This window comes from Excalfactoria chinensis, chromosome 3, assembly GCF_039878825.1.
Source record: "Excalfactoria chinensis isolate bCotChi1 chromosome 3, bCotChi1.hap2, whole genome shotgun sequence".
Classification (NCBI taxonomy): domain Eukaryota; kingdom Metazoa; phylum Chordata; class Aves; order Galliformes; family Phasianidae; genus Excalfactoria; species Excalfactoria chinensis.
Window position 1 is genome coordinate 87,799,377 of NC_092827.1, and position 12,268 is coordinate 87,811,644.

At 46.0% G+C, this 12,268-nt stretch overlaps 1 protein-coding gene across 1 annotated transcript; it reads left to right on the forward strand.

Moving 5' to 3' along the window:
- The first annotated feature begins 3,928 nt into the window (after nt 1-3,928).
- LOC140250559 (mitochondrial amidoxime reducing component 2-like) lies at nt 3,929-11,804 on the forward strand. The gene is made up of 7 exons (XM_072333344.1): nt 3,929-4,251; nt 4,334-4,507; nt 7,447-7,609; nt 7,941-8,081; nt 9,100-9,161; nt 9,257-9,328; nt 9,863-11,804. Exons 1-7 carry the CDS (start codon nt 3,986-3,988, stop codon nt 9,987-9,989), a joined length of 1,005 nt encoding a protein of 334 aa, XP_072189445.1. The 5' UTR covers nt 3,929-3,985; the 3' UTR covers nt 9,990-11,804.
- Nucleotides 11,805-12,268: the final 464 nt, after the last annotated feature.

The window sequence follows — 12,268 nt, forward strand, 5'->3', positions numbered from 1 at the left end:
GCACATTCCAGCCCATTCAGTGCAAGTACTTTCCACAAAGGTAAACATGAACTTTAGTTTGCAAACTGCTTGGCACAGCACTTGCCACTGACTTTTGTCTGCTGACCTGTGCCCTCTGCTTGTATGGTGCAACCTTAAAGGAATAATAACTTTATTGCCATCCGTGTGGACTTAGAATGGTTTGCAAACAGCCTTTCTTAGTGAGAGAAAAGCTCGTTGCTGCATGTTGGTGAGCAACCTACTGAACAAACTGTCTCTAAAATAGACCAGTAACAAAGAAAGAGAGAAAGCAAAAGTAAGCAAGTAACGGGTGCTGTTGCTATAAAACAGCCAGTGATTCACGGAGGACAATATTTTTCCTCCAAATGAACTCTCTCTCTCTGAGGTTACCAATTACAGTAAGCTAATCAGTGCTCCTTAGCTAGTAATCCACTCCTCAGATGGCACGGTGTGTTTGTGAGGCCAAGCTGTGGTCTGAGGGCTTGTCGTGCTCTTCCCCAGCCAAGCTCCAACAGCAGCACCCAGTCATGGGCTGCAGTTATGTCCAGCAGAGCTGTGGGAGAGCTCAGCTATGGGCACAAGCAGGCTATTCTGTTCCCAGTGTCTTCCCTTCAGCCTTATTCTCCAAGCTCCTCTTAGCCTCTCAGATGGATGCCAGCCCTTCTCATGGAAACGTGAGGGTTGTGGTGGATGTTGCAGTTGGGGAAAGTTGGATTTCAAGGCCTGAATGCAGGCAAGCAGTTGCTTTGCACCTCTGCCTGCCATGGCGCCGAGCAGGTGTTGCTTTTCAGTGCCGTGCTGCAGTGTGTCTGGTTGCCTTCACACTTCCACCCATCTTTCACCATGATTTATGACACATGGCAGTGTGAATAAGCCCGGGAAGCTGGTTACGTGACGAGTGGTGAGAAGGAGACAACTTGCCCGAGCTTTTCTCAGAAAGGGACTTCAGTCCCCCAGCAGCCCAGCGAGTCTCTCTATGAACAAAATCCCTGGCTGGTCCTAGCAGTGAGTCATGGAGCAAAGTGAAGCCCATTCCTGCTGGGGTTTTTTTTTGCCAGAGCATTTAATTGCTGCTTCAGCCTCACAGCCCCGAGGAAATGGCAGTGGCCTCACAGCTATTGTCCTGTGTCCTGTGAGGAAGCGCTCTGGCACCGCTGCTGTGAAGTGCCGAGACTGGGGGAAGCCACACCACACACACCACACAGTGCTTGCGGGACTTTGCCAGCCACAGGCTGAGGTTCATTCCTCATGTGATGGGCATGGGGGCAGATCTGGTCAGCCTTCTCCTTTCTTTGCATCCTAAGGCCCTTGTCCTCTTCTGAGACAAAACAGATCCTGAAAACTCCTTTGGAAATCATTCTTCTTCAAGGAGCAATAGAGACGCTAAGGAGCAAGTAGATGAACGAAGATAATGGAAGTAAACTCTCTCACCCTTGTCATTGCAGGAGGAGGTATCAGGCTGCCAGGGTGGTTTTGGGGTGAAGTCCAGGCTGAGCTCAGCAAGGGTGGTGCTCCTTCCTGGATCCTGCGTCACCAATGAGGAAAGGCTCAGGGCCCCGGGCTTTGTTTAGCTGGAGGAGAGCAGGAGGAGAGGGAACTAATGAAATTCTTCAGTACTGAAGAAGAGATTGCCAACAAAAGGCAGCCAAGCATCTGAGGCACGAGCAGACAGCATAGACCATGGTCATCTGCTGAAATGAGGGAGTTCAACAGATACAACAAGTTCACTAATACAATAGTTCAGCACAAGAAGAAGCTGCCCTAGAAGACTGGGGTCTCCATCCCAAGGGTCTAGAGCAGAGCAACCCAGTCCAAATGCAGCGCTGGCACTGCTGTGAGCAGGAGGTTGGACTAGAGACCTCCTGGCATCTCTCCCACTTTCAGTTTACCTCCTGCACGGAGGTGGAGAAGAAAGCCGCTTTCATCCCTCACCATCCCTTGCTGAAAACACAGAATGAAACAGGGAGCGACTTGCAGAGATCTCAGGGCAAACTGCGCCAAGAGGTTCGGCCCTCGGTGAGGTTTCCTCTGAGCTGAGCGATGCCGACTGAAAGGCAACTGTCCTTTAGTGCCATCTCCTGGGAAAAAGTCACATTTCCACCCTTGTTAGCCTCGCTTCTTCATCTGTTTCACCTCCTCCTGCTGAGTTTCCTGCCCTCCCCTCAGCTACTTTGCCAAGTCGTAACTACAGGATGTTGAGCCCGGTGTTTTGAATCTCTGTGTCCTGTGTGCAATTGTTTCAGATGTAAAGACATGGAACACTGTTCTCTTTTTTGCTGTTGTTGTTGGCGGTGGTGGTTTTGTTGCTGGTGTGTATTTACCTTTTTTTCCCTTCTACACCCAAGAACGTATTGTACTTTGCAATTCTTGGTTACCAACATTCATGAAGCTTGTTTCACTGGAGGAATCAGCCCTAGCCGCTTGCTTCTAAATCTCGCCCTCTACTGGGAGAGATCCCTGCTGCTTACCAGGGGAGGAAAGGTTTCAAACACCGGAGGAAGCCCCGGGAGCTGCCTTGTGCTCCAGCACAAGTGTAAGTAGCCCACACTGCTTCACTGCTTTAATTCTATTGTTGTCACTTATTCTCCTGAGATTTTTTTCCCCTATGCTAATTTCACCCAGCTCATTTCTAGTGCCCCACTCACTGAACTCTGGTTTCCTTGAAGATTGTAAGAGAAAACAGCAGTACTTTCATCCTCTTCTCTAATCCTTTTCGATTTGTTTGTTGTGGTGACTCTAGAAGGATGCAATTGGCGCGGGGGTGTGATGTAAAATATGTTTTGACCGTATCTGTCTGAAATCAAAGTGGGCTGACTGCAAAGCCCTGCACAAAGGGCTTTATTAGATTTGTTATATTATATTTAATGATTTGAAGGTGATGGGGATGGAGGAGTGGAACTCCTGCACTGAAGCTGCTCAGGCAGAGTGGGCACCCCCGCACTGCTGCTCATCCAGCATCCCCCTACCTGAAAGAAGTAGGCAAAGGCATATGTAAGAAAACCAGGCTTATTTCCTTTCTCTGCTAAAGCTATGACGGTGTCACCATATTCAGGTGGAAGATTCCTGTCTCTCTGGTGCCATTTGCCTCACTGTCATGTTGGCAATCATATTGTGGATCTTATTGAGGACTCCTCCACGGACTCCTCTGTTGCCCATGAGGAAGATCAGGGCTTTGGGGTTCCAGCCTACACAGATGGATCTGCTGTCACCACCTTTGCTTATGATGTCCATCACGTTGTCTCCTTCCACCAGCAGGCTGTCACGAATGACAATGCACTTCTTCCCTGCAATTGTGATTCCAGTCATCAGGAACGTTTTCCTGTGATCAAATTCACTCCGTGAGGTGAGACAGCTGACAGCAGCCCTCCTGGCTTGGCTACCCACACACTCTTGTTGTCAGAGTGGCCCATGGTGGCCACATCATCAACGATCTCGTCGTTCAGGATGCAGTCAGTGTAATTCTTCCAGCAGTTCCTTGTGGCAAGGCTGCAGAAATGTGAAGCACTGCCCCTCCTTGCTTCTTTGTTGTTGCCTTGGTCTTGGCAAGCTGATCCTAAAAATGTTGGTTTGTGATCCTAAGCAGGGAAACCAGAGGAACCAACGTAGCAGGCTCCCACTTTGCCCTCAGCAGAGACCCCGGAAGCTGCCAGAAAGTTCCACAGCATCAGCAGCAACAAGCAGTGTCATGATGTTGCACCTGCCTAGCAGCAAGACCCTACAGAGTGCCATTACTGAGGCTTTCTAATCAGGTACCCACCAAGAAGGAAGCCCTGATGTCGGGCCTCACCCAGCAGCAGCTGCGGGACCTGCTTCCAGGCTGCCCCGTGTAGCTTACCGAGGTCACAAGCTACAACCGAGCGCACCGCGCGCTCCGTCCCACACAGCCCGCCCTCCCCGTGCCGCGCTGCGCCCCCCGCGCCGGAAGGGGCCGGTCCCGTCCCGCCTCCGGGCGGCCGCCGTCCGATCCGCGGGCCGCTCGGTCGCCATGACGGGGATGCAGGGGCTGGCGCTTTCGGCGCCCCGGGGCTGGCTGTGGGGGGCGGCGGCGGTAGCAGCGGTGGGCGTCCTGCTCGGGGCCTGGCGCTGGGCTCGCGGGAGAACCGCGGGGCGCCGCCGCCGCCCGGGCCGGCTGCAGCGGGTGGGCACCGTGTCCAGTCTCTTCGTGTACCCCGTGAAGTCGTGCCAGGGGGTGGCGGTGCAGCGGGCGCGGGTGACGCCTATGGGGCTGCAGAGCGGGGACATACGGGACAGGTAGGGCAGCCCTGCGCGGGGCTGCTGCGGGGGGAACGCTGTGCCGGGCCTCGCGTGTTCAGCATCGCTCCGTGTCCTTCAGGTTCTGGCTTGTGGTCAAGGAGGACGGGCACATGGTCACGGCTCGTCAGGAGCCGCGTCTCGTCCTCATCTCTACCGGCTGGGAGAACGGTTACCTGACCCTGAGCGCCGACGGGATGAAAAAGCTGAGCCTGCCCGTGAAGCTGCCCAGCAAGAACCCGGTGCAGAACTGCAGGTACGGGACGGCGGGCCGCTGCCGGGGAGCCCCGTATCCCTCCCTGCTCTCTGCGTGCTGCGGTGTCCCTCACTCACGTGCTTTGCTGCAGCACCGGGCGGTGGTTGGCACTGTGAGTAGAACTGGCAGGTGAAATTCTCTGCCGCGTGATACACAAAAGGCCACATTGATGGCCGTAGCAAAAGGTCCGCTTCTGATAAACGGTAGTGGAGATAAATCTCAGGGAAGATAACACTGTTCAAAGACCGTGAGTTGTGATCTTTAGTCTTCACACCATGTGGTGTTCACTTGTTTGCGTTTGCTTGCCAAGTTGTTCTCACTTGGGTTAGTAGTTGTATCTCAGCGCCTCAGTCCTGCATTTCCTCATCTCTACCACCGTGTGCAGCAGCAGTTTTGGATTCAGCTCTGTGTCCCCTCCCAAAGCTGTTTCAGGTGAACTGCTTACAGGCACTCATCTCGTTCTTAGATTCTTGCCATCATTAAGGCTGGAAAAGACCTCTGAGATCATCAAGCCCAACCATCCACCTACCACCAATACTGACCACGTCCCTCTGTGCCACGTCTCCATGATTCTTGTACACCTCAGGGACAGTGATCCACCACCTCCGGGCAGCCTATGCCACTGCCTCACTGAGAAAAAGCTTTTCCTAATATTCATCCTTATGCCTGCAGTCATGTGGGATGAGCCTGGCCTGGTTATTTCACTCCTATTGAAATCTGTGCTGGGGAGGTGGAAGGAGCAAACACCTCTTCCCTTGTAGAATATCAGTTCATGCCTAAAGTTACTAGTACCTGTACTCGGTGTTAGTTTCTGTGGGGATACTGCTAAGTGCTGTTAGTTCGGATAGTGCAGAAGGTTAATGTGCCAACTGGTATATTTAAAACTAAGAGTGCTGGAAGGGAACTCTTATTTGCTTTTAATATAAATCAGTTGCTGTGATGGCCTCTGATGAGCTCAGGAGCTCTGTAGATACAAAGGAGTGATTTCGGTAATGAGAAGTTATCTTAGACTTTGCAATTTCAGATCTCAGTAATGTCCTTAGTTTGATAAACTTTTGTGCTCTCTGTCTTTAAAATTGCTAGATTTTTGGGAGAGCAAATAAGCAAAAGTTAGATGCAGGTAAATGGACTACTGACATTATGAGGTCATCTGGTGGTGCTGTAGGGTGTGAAATTAGCAGCACCTTGCCTAGTTCTTTTCAAGACAAATCCTGAGGTTTTGCATGAATTTGCTGCTTGTGTGCTCAGGGCTGGCTGATCAGATCCATTAAGAATGAGGTTTGGAGACAGTAGTATATTCAGATGAATGAAGATTTGGTTTTTGATCCCAGATTTTTCCCTTGCAGCCTGTGAGTGGGAGTTGCTGCTTTGCTACACCGTAAACCTGTGGGCAAGGAGAGCGTGATGCCTTCAGGTCGGTGCTGGCTCGTGCCCAGTAGTAGGTGGGAACTGACGCAGTGCAATATTGCATCTGGCTGCAAAAGGCTGTGTAGGTCTGCACACGCACATTGAACACACGCAAATAAATTTGGGGTGTTTCTGAAAAGAAAGTAAGCAAGCAGGAGTGATCTGTCAGCGGCTCCTTTCGCTGGGGTGGTTTGTGTGAGCGAAAAGAAATGGATCTTTTTGGCAGCAGAAGGAGCTGGAGCCCCGAGCCTTCCCATGGGTGTTTGTGAGGCTCTGGCAGCAGGAGTGGGCTCTGAGGAGCTGGGTGCAGGGTTGGGTGTGCTGCCTGGGCATCTGCATGCATAAAGCTACATAACACGTTGTTGCAGGGATAGAAGAAACTGCAGAGCATTTGTAAAACAATTAATGGCTATTGCTGGAGTTCATGTATTGAGTTGAGGTTTACTTTGTCCTGTGAGGGAAGTGTTTCTTGCATAAATTTGTTTTAAATTCTGCTGCTGGTGGCTTTTTGTGCCCCATGGACTTTGCTTCCATTATAAATGTTTAACCTTTCCTAGCATCTGGAGTAGCTCAGTATCTTAAATTTGAGCTTTGCTTGTTGAATTAGTTGCCTGTTGCCAGATCTCGCTGGGGCGAGGTCATGCCAGCAGCCTCATGAGAAGCTGGCATGTATCCTTTTGTTGTTGTGCCTAGTGAGGTGAGGGGAGCAAAGCCATCTTCCAGAGACTTCCTGGGAGACAGAGAGTTTTTGGGGAAGGGTCTTGTTGAAAACAGTGGTTCAAGTTAGTGTTGTACTTCCTGCTCCACTTAGCGAGCTGACAGGCTGACTCTCAGGTAGTCTCAGTGTAGCATGTGATTTGATTTTGCTGGGTTTTTTTTGGTGGAATGTGTAAATACCAGCTTCTAACAAACTATTTTGCAGCCCCAGCTGTTTCATAGTTCAAATCCGCATGGTGTATGTAGATCTATTAATGTCAGAATGCAGTGGGAAGAGATCTATAGGTGGCAGAATTTTACTCAACTTTGGGTAAATTTTACAGCACTAAGATGAAGGAAAACATCCTTAACAGTCAGGGACAATATCTGCAAATTCCAGTTTCTAACCACATCCTTCAAAATGCCACTCATCAAATTAATTACCTTTCAGTTAATTTCTGGGTAGGGATCTTTTGGTGTTAGTCATAAGTAACTGTAGGAAAATGCTTATTTCCCCCGCTTGAGAATAGACAAACATGTTAGTTAATGGTTGCTGTGTGACAGTTAGCCCTGGGCACTTAAAGTCTTTGTGGCTCGCTCTTTCTCCAGCTGGTATTGTCCAGCTACGTCTGTGTTACGTAGCTTCCTTCAAGAAGATTGCACATTGGATATGATCCTCATGCCAAATTCAGATACCAGCTTCCACCTTGTTAATTCAGGTGGTTTATTACCTGTGTCTAGTTACTCCTGTTAAAGTGATTTACTTTTGAATAATGACAGTGCTTGAGCCCTTGGCTTTCCAGCTAACTTGCTGATATGCCTTGTGATCCCTTTAGGGTGTTTGGAGCGGATATTCAAGGCAGGGACTGTGGTGATGAAGTGGCTCAGTGGATCACCACATTCCTGAATTCAGAGCCGTATCGGCTGGTGCACTTTGAGCCTTCCATGGTGCCAAGAAAGTCAAAGGATGTAATAAACCTTTTCCGTACCACTGACAAGGTAAATGAATGTTGTTTTTCCTCCTTAAGCCACCCGTACTTGCATAGAAGTTGTGGCAGCTTCTATAATTTCAGCTTAATTTTATTAACAGAAGTTTTAATTTTACAGTTTGAGCAAATGAAAGTTGTAGCAGTTTCTGAAATAGCAAGTGAAGTAACACGCTGTTTTCTAACTTACTTCCACCAAAACTAAAATCTGAATATAGCATCTTAATACTGCCAGACGAATACATGGCCTCCTATTGCAACTTATCAGTGTGTAACTTACTCTTTGCCACTTACTCCCATGCTCTTACAGCAGCTTGGCAATTTGTTTGTGTCTGTTCTTGTAGGTTGCCTATCATGATTGTAGCCCAGTGTTGATGATCTCAGAAGCTTCCCTGGACGACTTAAATACCAGATTGGAGAAGAAAGTTAAGATACAGAACTTCAGACCGAATATTTTTGTGTCAGATTGCGGTGCTTTTGAGGAGGTAAAGTAGATCTTAAATGTTTCTTTCTTAAACTCAATTTCCTTGGGATGTGGTGCCAACATGGATGAGAAAAGCTGCTATTCTGTGATATACAGCTGCATTCCAGAGAGATACAGCCATTGTTCACTTGAATCCATGTAAAACAGTGAGGGGAGGTGAGGGGCCTGTGAATACTTAATTAACTTAGCAAAGGATGACATCAGTGTATTTAAGTGGCAGTTTACTATTAAAGCTTGCCTCTAGGTGTGAAGCAAAGAAAGTTGTGCCTGCTGTAATAGATCAGATTCTTGATATACATCAACAGTTTGCAAAATTGTGAATGCAGTGTTCTATAGCCTTTGGCACAAGAGTAAAACTGGCCCTTGTCATTCTGCAGTACCATCACTACATCTCTGACTGCATTCTGGTGGTTCCAAAAGTACTGTTTCTGAAGGTATCTAGTGATGAAATTGGTACCTGTCAATGAATTCAGGGCTTTCAGCAATTCAAACACCTGAGCAGAACTGTTCCCTTGGGAAAGTTCTTGTTCCTAGATAAAGAGGTCATGTGGAGCCTAAGAAGTGGAGATTCAGCAGTCCACCAGCTTTGAGAAGGAAGTAAACTGTACCCTGCTAGGGTGGATAATAGGTACCATAGTGAGGTCAAAGCAACAATTAAAAACTCAGTCAACAGCCATATTTTTTTTGTAAATAGATTTTTGACCATGTATGGGACCTGACTTATGTAATACACAGCCTTTTGCCTGGACATAACCACCAATGACCCCATATCACAGCCCCAAATTAACACGGCGCATACATGATATTAGACTTTAATATGTGCAGCAATCCCAGGAATAGGTGGCAGTGGGTAGAAATAGGGTGAATATTCACATGTTGAAACATATCTGTGTGCTTTCAGTCATGGTGATGCGTGCTTTTAAAGGTGATCATCTGGAGTGGTAACTGCCTGTTCAAGGGGTGACTGCTGGGATTGGTTGTGTGTGGGTCATCTAATCTGTGTATAAACCTTTCCTCAGGACAACTGGGAGGACATTCTTATTGGTGACGTGGAGATGAAAGGGACGGTGTGCTGTGGAAGGTAAACATTTGGGAGTGTTACTTTACACAGATGTATAAAGATTTATAGTAATAAGTAAATAAATGTTAATGAATTGGTGCTGTTCATCATTGCAGGTGTATTTTAACAACTGTTAACCCAGACACTGGAGTCCTGGACAGGAAGGAGCCTCTGGAAACATTGAAAAGGTTGTAAAAATACCAATGTGTTTCAGGCTGTGTGATTAGATTTAGGCTAGATCCCAACATGTGCTAGGCTGTTGTTTTTAGAGTGGTTTTAAGTATGTGTGGGATGTAATAACGCAGTATAAAGATCTGTGTTTATTGGCCTCCATTCCACTTCATGCAATACTATGTGGTAGGAAAATTCAGGAAGTTCTCTCTTCTTTCTTGCAAACTTTACATTCACTGCCGCTTTCATCGGTGCTAGTATGAATGATTGGTGTGGCAGATACTTCAGGTATTTTAAAGGTTTGATTTTTGCAGCTTTAGCATTTCTTTTTTAAAGTATCTTCTGTGTATGTGGTATATGTAAGAATGTGTGAGTGCAGTCAGATTCTCTCTCTCTCTGTCGGAAGTGCTTAGTTCTCTTATTTATAGTGCTTGTTTGGACCACCGTACTAGACTACAAACTAAACATCATATGTCCTCTCTCTCACCACTGATATTTTGATGTTTAGAGCGTGCTTCCACTGCTTCTAAGGAAGCGTTTTCTCTTTGTAGCTACCGCCTGTGTGATCCATCAGAGCGACACATATACAAATCCAGCCCTCTCCTTGGAAGACTCTTTGCTGTTGACAAAACTGGAACCATTCAGGTTGGAGACCCTGTGTACAAGATGATCGAGTAATGGCAAGCGTTTTTATCAGAAGATGACTTTTCACTTAGATACATAAATTGCTTATCAGTAAACACAGTCACTGATGCAAATTCATAAGTTTTTTCTTATTCCTTGCAATGTTTTCAATGCTGTGTTTCTCAGTAAGGTGAAGGGTTTCTTTTGAAGCTATGAACTCTCAATCATTTTAGATCTGACCATCAAACAGCATGCGTGTAGCAACCAAGTCTTTAGTTTTCTGAATGGTGTTGGAGAAGAAAGTCTATGACAGAATAAACTTCACAGCACTACTGTGGGTATCACACCTCCTAAAATTTTATGTCGAGCCTAGCATTGGTATCCCAACTAATTTTCAAGGACTTTGCTTCATGTAGTCGATACCTTCAGTGCCTATGAAGAACTTTTATCCTTATCCGTTACTCATTTAGTTCTTTCCTCTCTGTGCTAGCCAAATGCCAGGAATTTGTATGAAGCTGATAACTACAATCTTTTATGTTTTACACTGCACAGAACTGACAGGGATGTGATGCAGAGGGAATGAGCTCTGGATGGTATCAGTAATATTTTTTTCTTTAAATGTAGCTTAGTCATGAAAATGAAAAACTCCAGGTCATCATGAAAAAATCCGAGCCTGTCATCTTTTGAATGCTTGGCTGTCTGACGCTCTGTTATGAATTGCTAGATCTGGAAAGGCTGTTGAACTAGCCAAAAAGAGGAGTAATTAAATGCGAAGGACAAGTAATGATTCAGTTTTGTGTTTGGATTCGTTGTATTCTGCTGTGAAAATGAAATTGGAATTTTGCTGCGTGTTCACAGCTCAGACCTGTAAGATGAAGAAATTTCGTGCCTTTGAGTAAATTCAAATGAATGTACCTGGCAAGCGTGAAGCAAGCATATGGGGAAGGTAGTTTTCTGTTATTTGTGAGCTCAGAATTGCTCCAAGTAGCCTTTATTGGCAGAGTGTTGTGTCAGTACTTGGTTTTCCTGTGATGGACAAGTACTCAGCTAGGTCTTCACATCATGTATCAGTACGTAGTTATGCCTAACGCAGCGACTAGTAGGAGGAAGTGAGGGGAGAAGTGTCTCCTTTTAAATGCAAGATAGTCCTGAGGTTCACTTTCAAATAGTGTTTGTTAAAAATCCTGAATACTAGAGGCTGAAGCATAATGGAATTCCTGTTAGTACTATTAAGCAAAGACAGCCCGCTGGCCTGCCAAAGCAATTAGTGAAGTGTGTTTGTTCATTAAGTCAAAGAAGTGGAATGAACCAGCTGAAGTTTTGCCTTTGGCCAAGTGTACTTTTTTGTTGTTATTCGAGCACCACTTTAGGAGTTACATCACGCATGGAGTGGCATAGATTGCATTTCATTTTGTGCTGTCATTGATTGGACTAGTTTTCAAGTGAGATAGTCTTCCCAATGAAAAACTGCATCTCTGTTCCTGTTAGGAAAATGCTATAGATCTAAAAACCTGATTTATCCCTCTCAAAGCCCCTTAGGAGAGTTTGGTTAGAATGCTAAACTGAGTGTGCCCTGAGTATTACAGATTTGACAAATGATGTTTAAATCTGTTATGTGGGGAGCTGAAGAGGGTAACTAATGAATGTTGTAATATAAATATGTTCTTGTAAACGTTGAACTGCTGTAACTTTAGGGATTGTATTTGAATTCACAAGAGCCGTTTTGGAAATTGACTGCAAAACATGACAATATTTTTGTAATTGTGCACTTTAAGATGTTAATGGTTTTTCTAACGATAAAGAAAAGAGCTGTAGTACAAAATTCTATCGAATCCTGACTGTTGTAAGGAGTAAAACTTGTTCATCGTTTTTCTTTGGTTTCCTTTTTGACATTTAACTTCTGCTGCTGTTTACTGGACTTTGCATGTAATTAAGTAGAGTTTGTTTAATTTTATTGTTTATTTTCCCGCTTAAGTTTGGGAAAGTATCCAGTTAACCAGAGGATGCCATACACAGAAGAGAGCAGAAGCATTGGGTGTAAGTGGTCCTCTACCTCAACTTCACAGCTCTCATGATCAAGAGGATGAAAAAAGATACTTAACAGACCACCATCTTTTCTCCACAGACATAAAAAGCTGGGAAAATTCTGAAAGTAGGAACGTGTAGTACAGTGATGTGAATACAAGAGATGTGAAATAGGAAATGCCCTAAATAGGAAGCCAAGTCTTGTTCTAAATCATTTCTTGGGCCAGTGTAGTTCTTGCGCAACTGTGAGTGTGAAGAACAGCCCTTGCTGGCAGAAATTTCCTAGTTGCTTAGGATTTGAGAGGGGT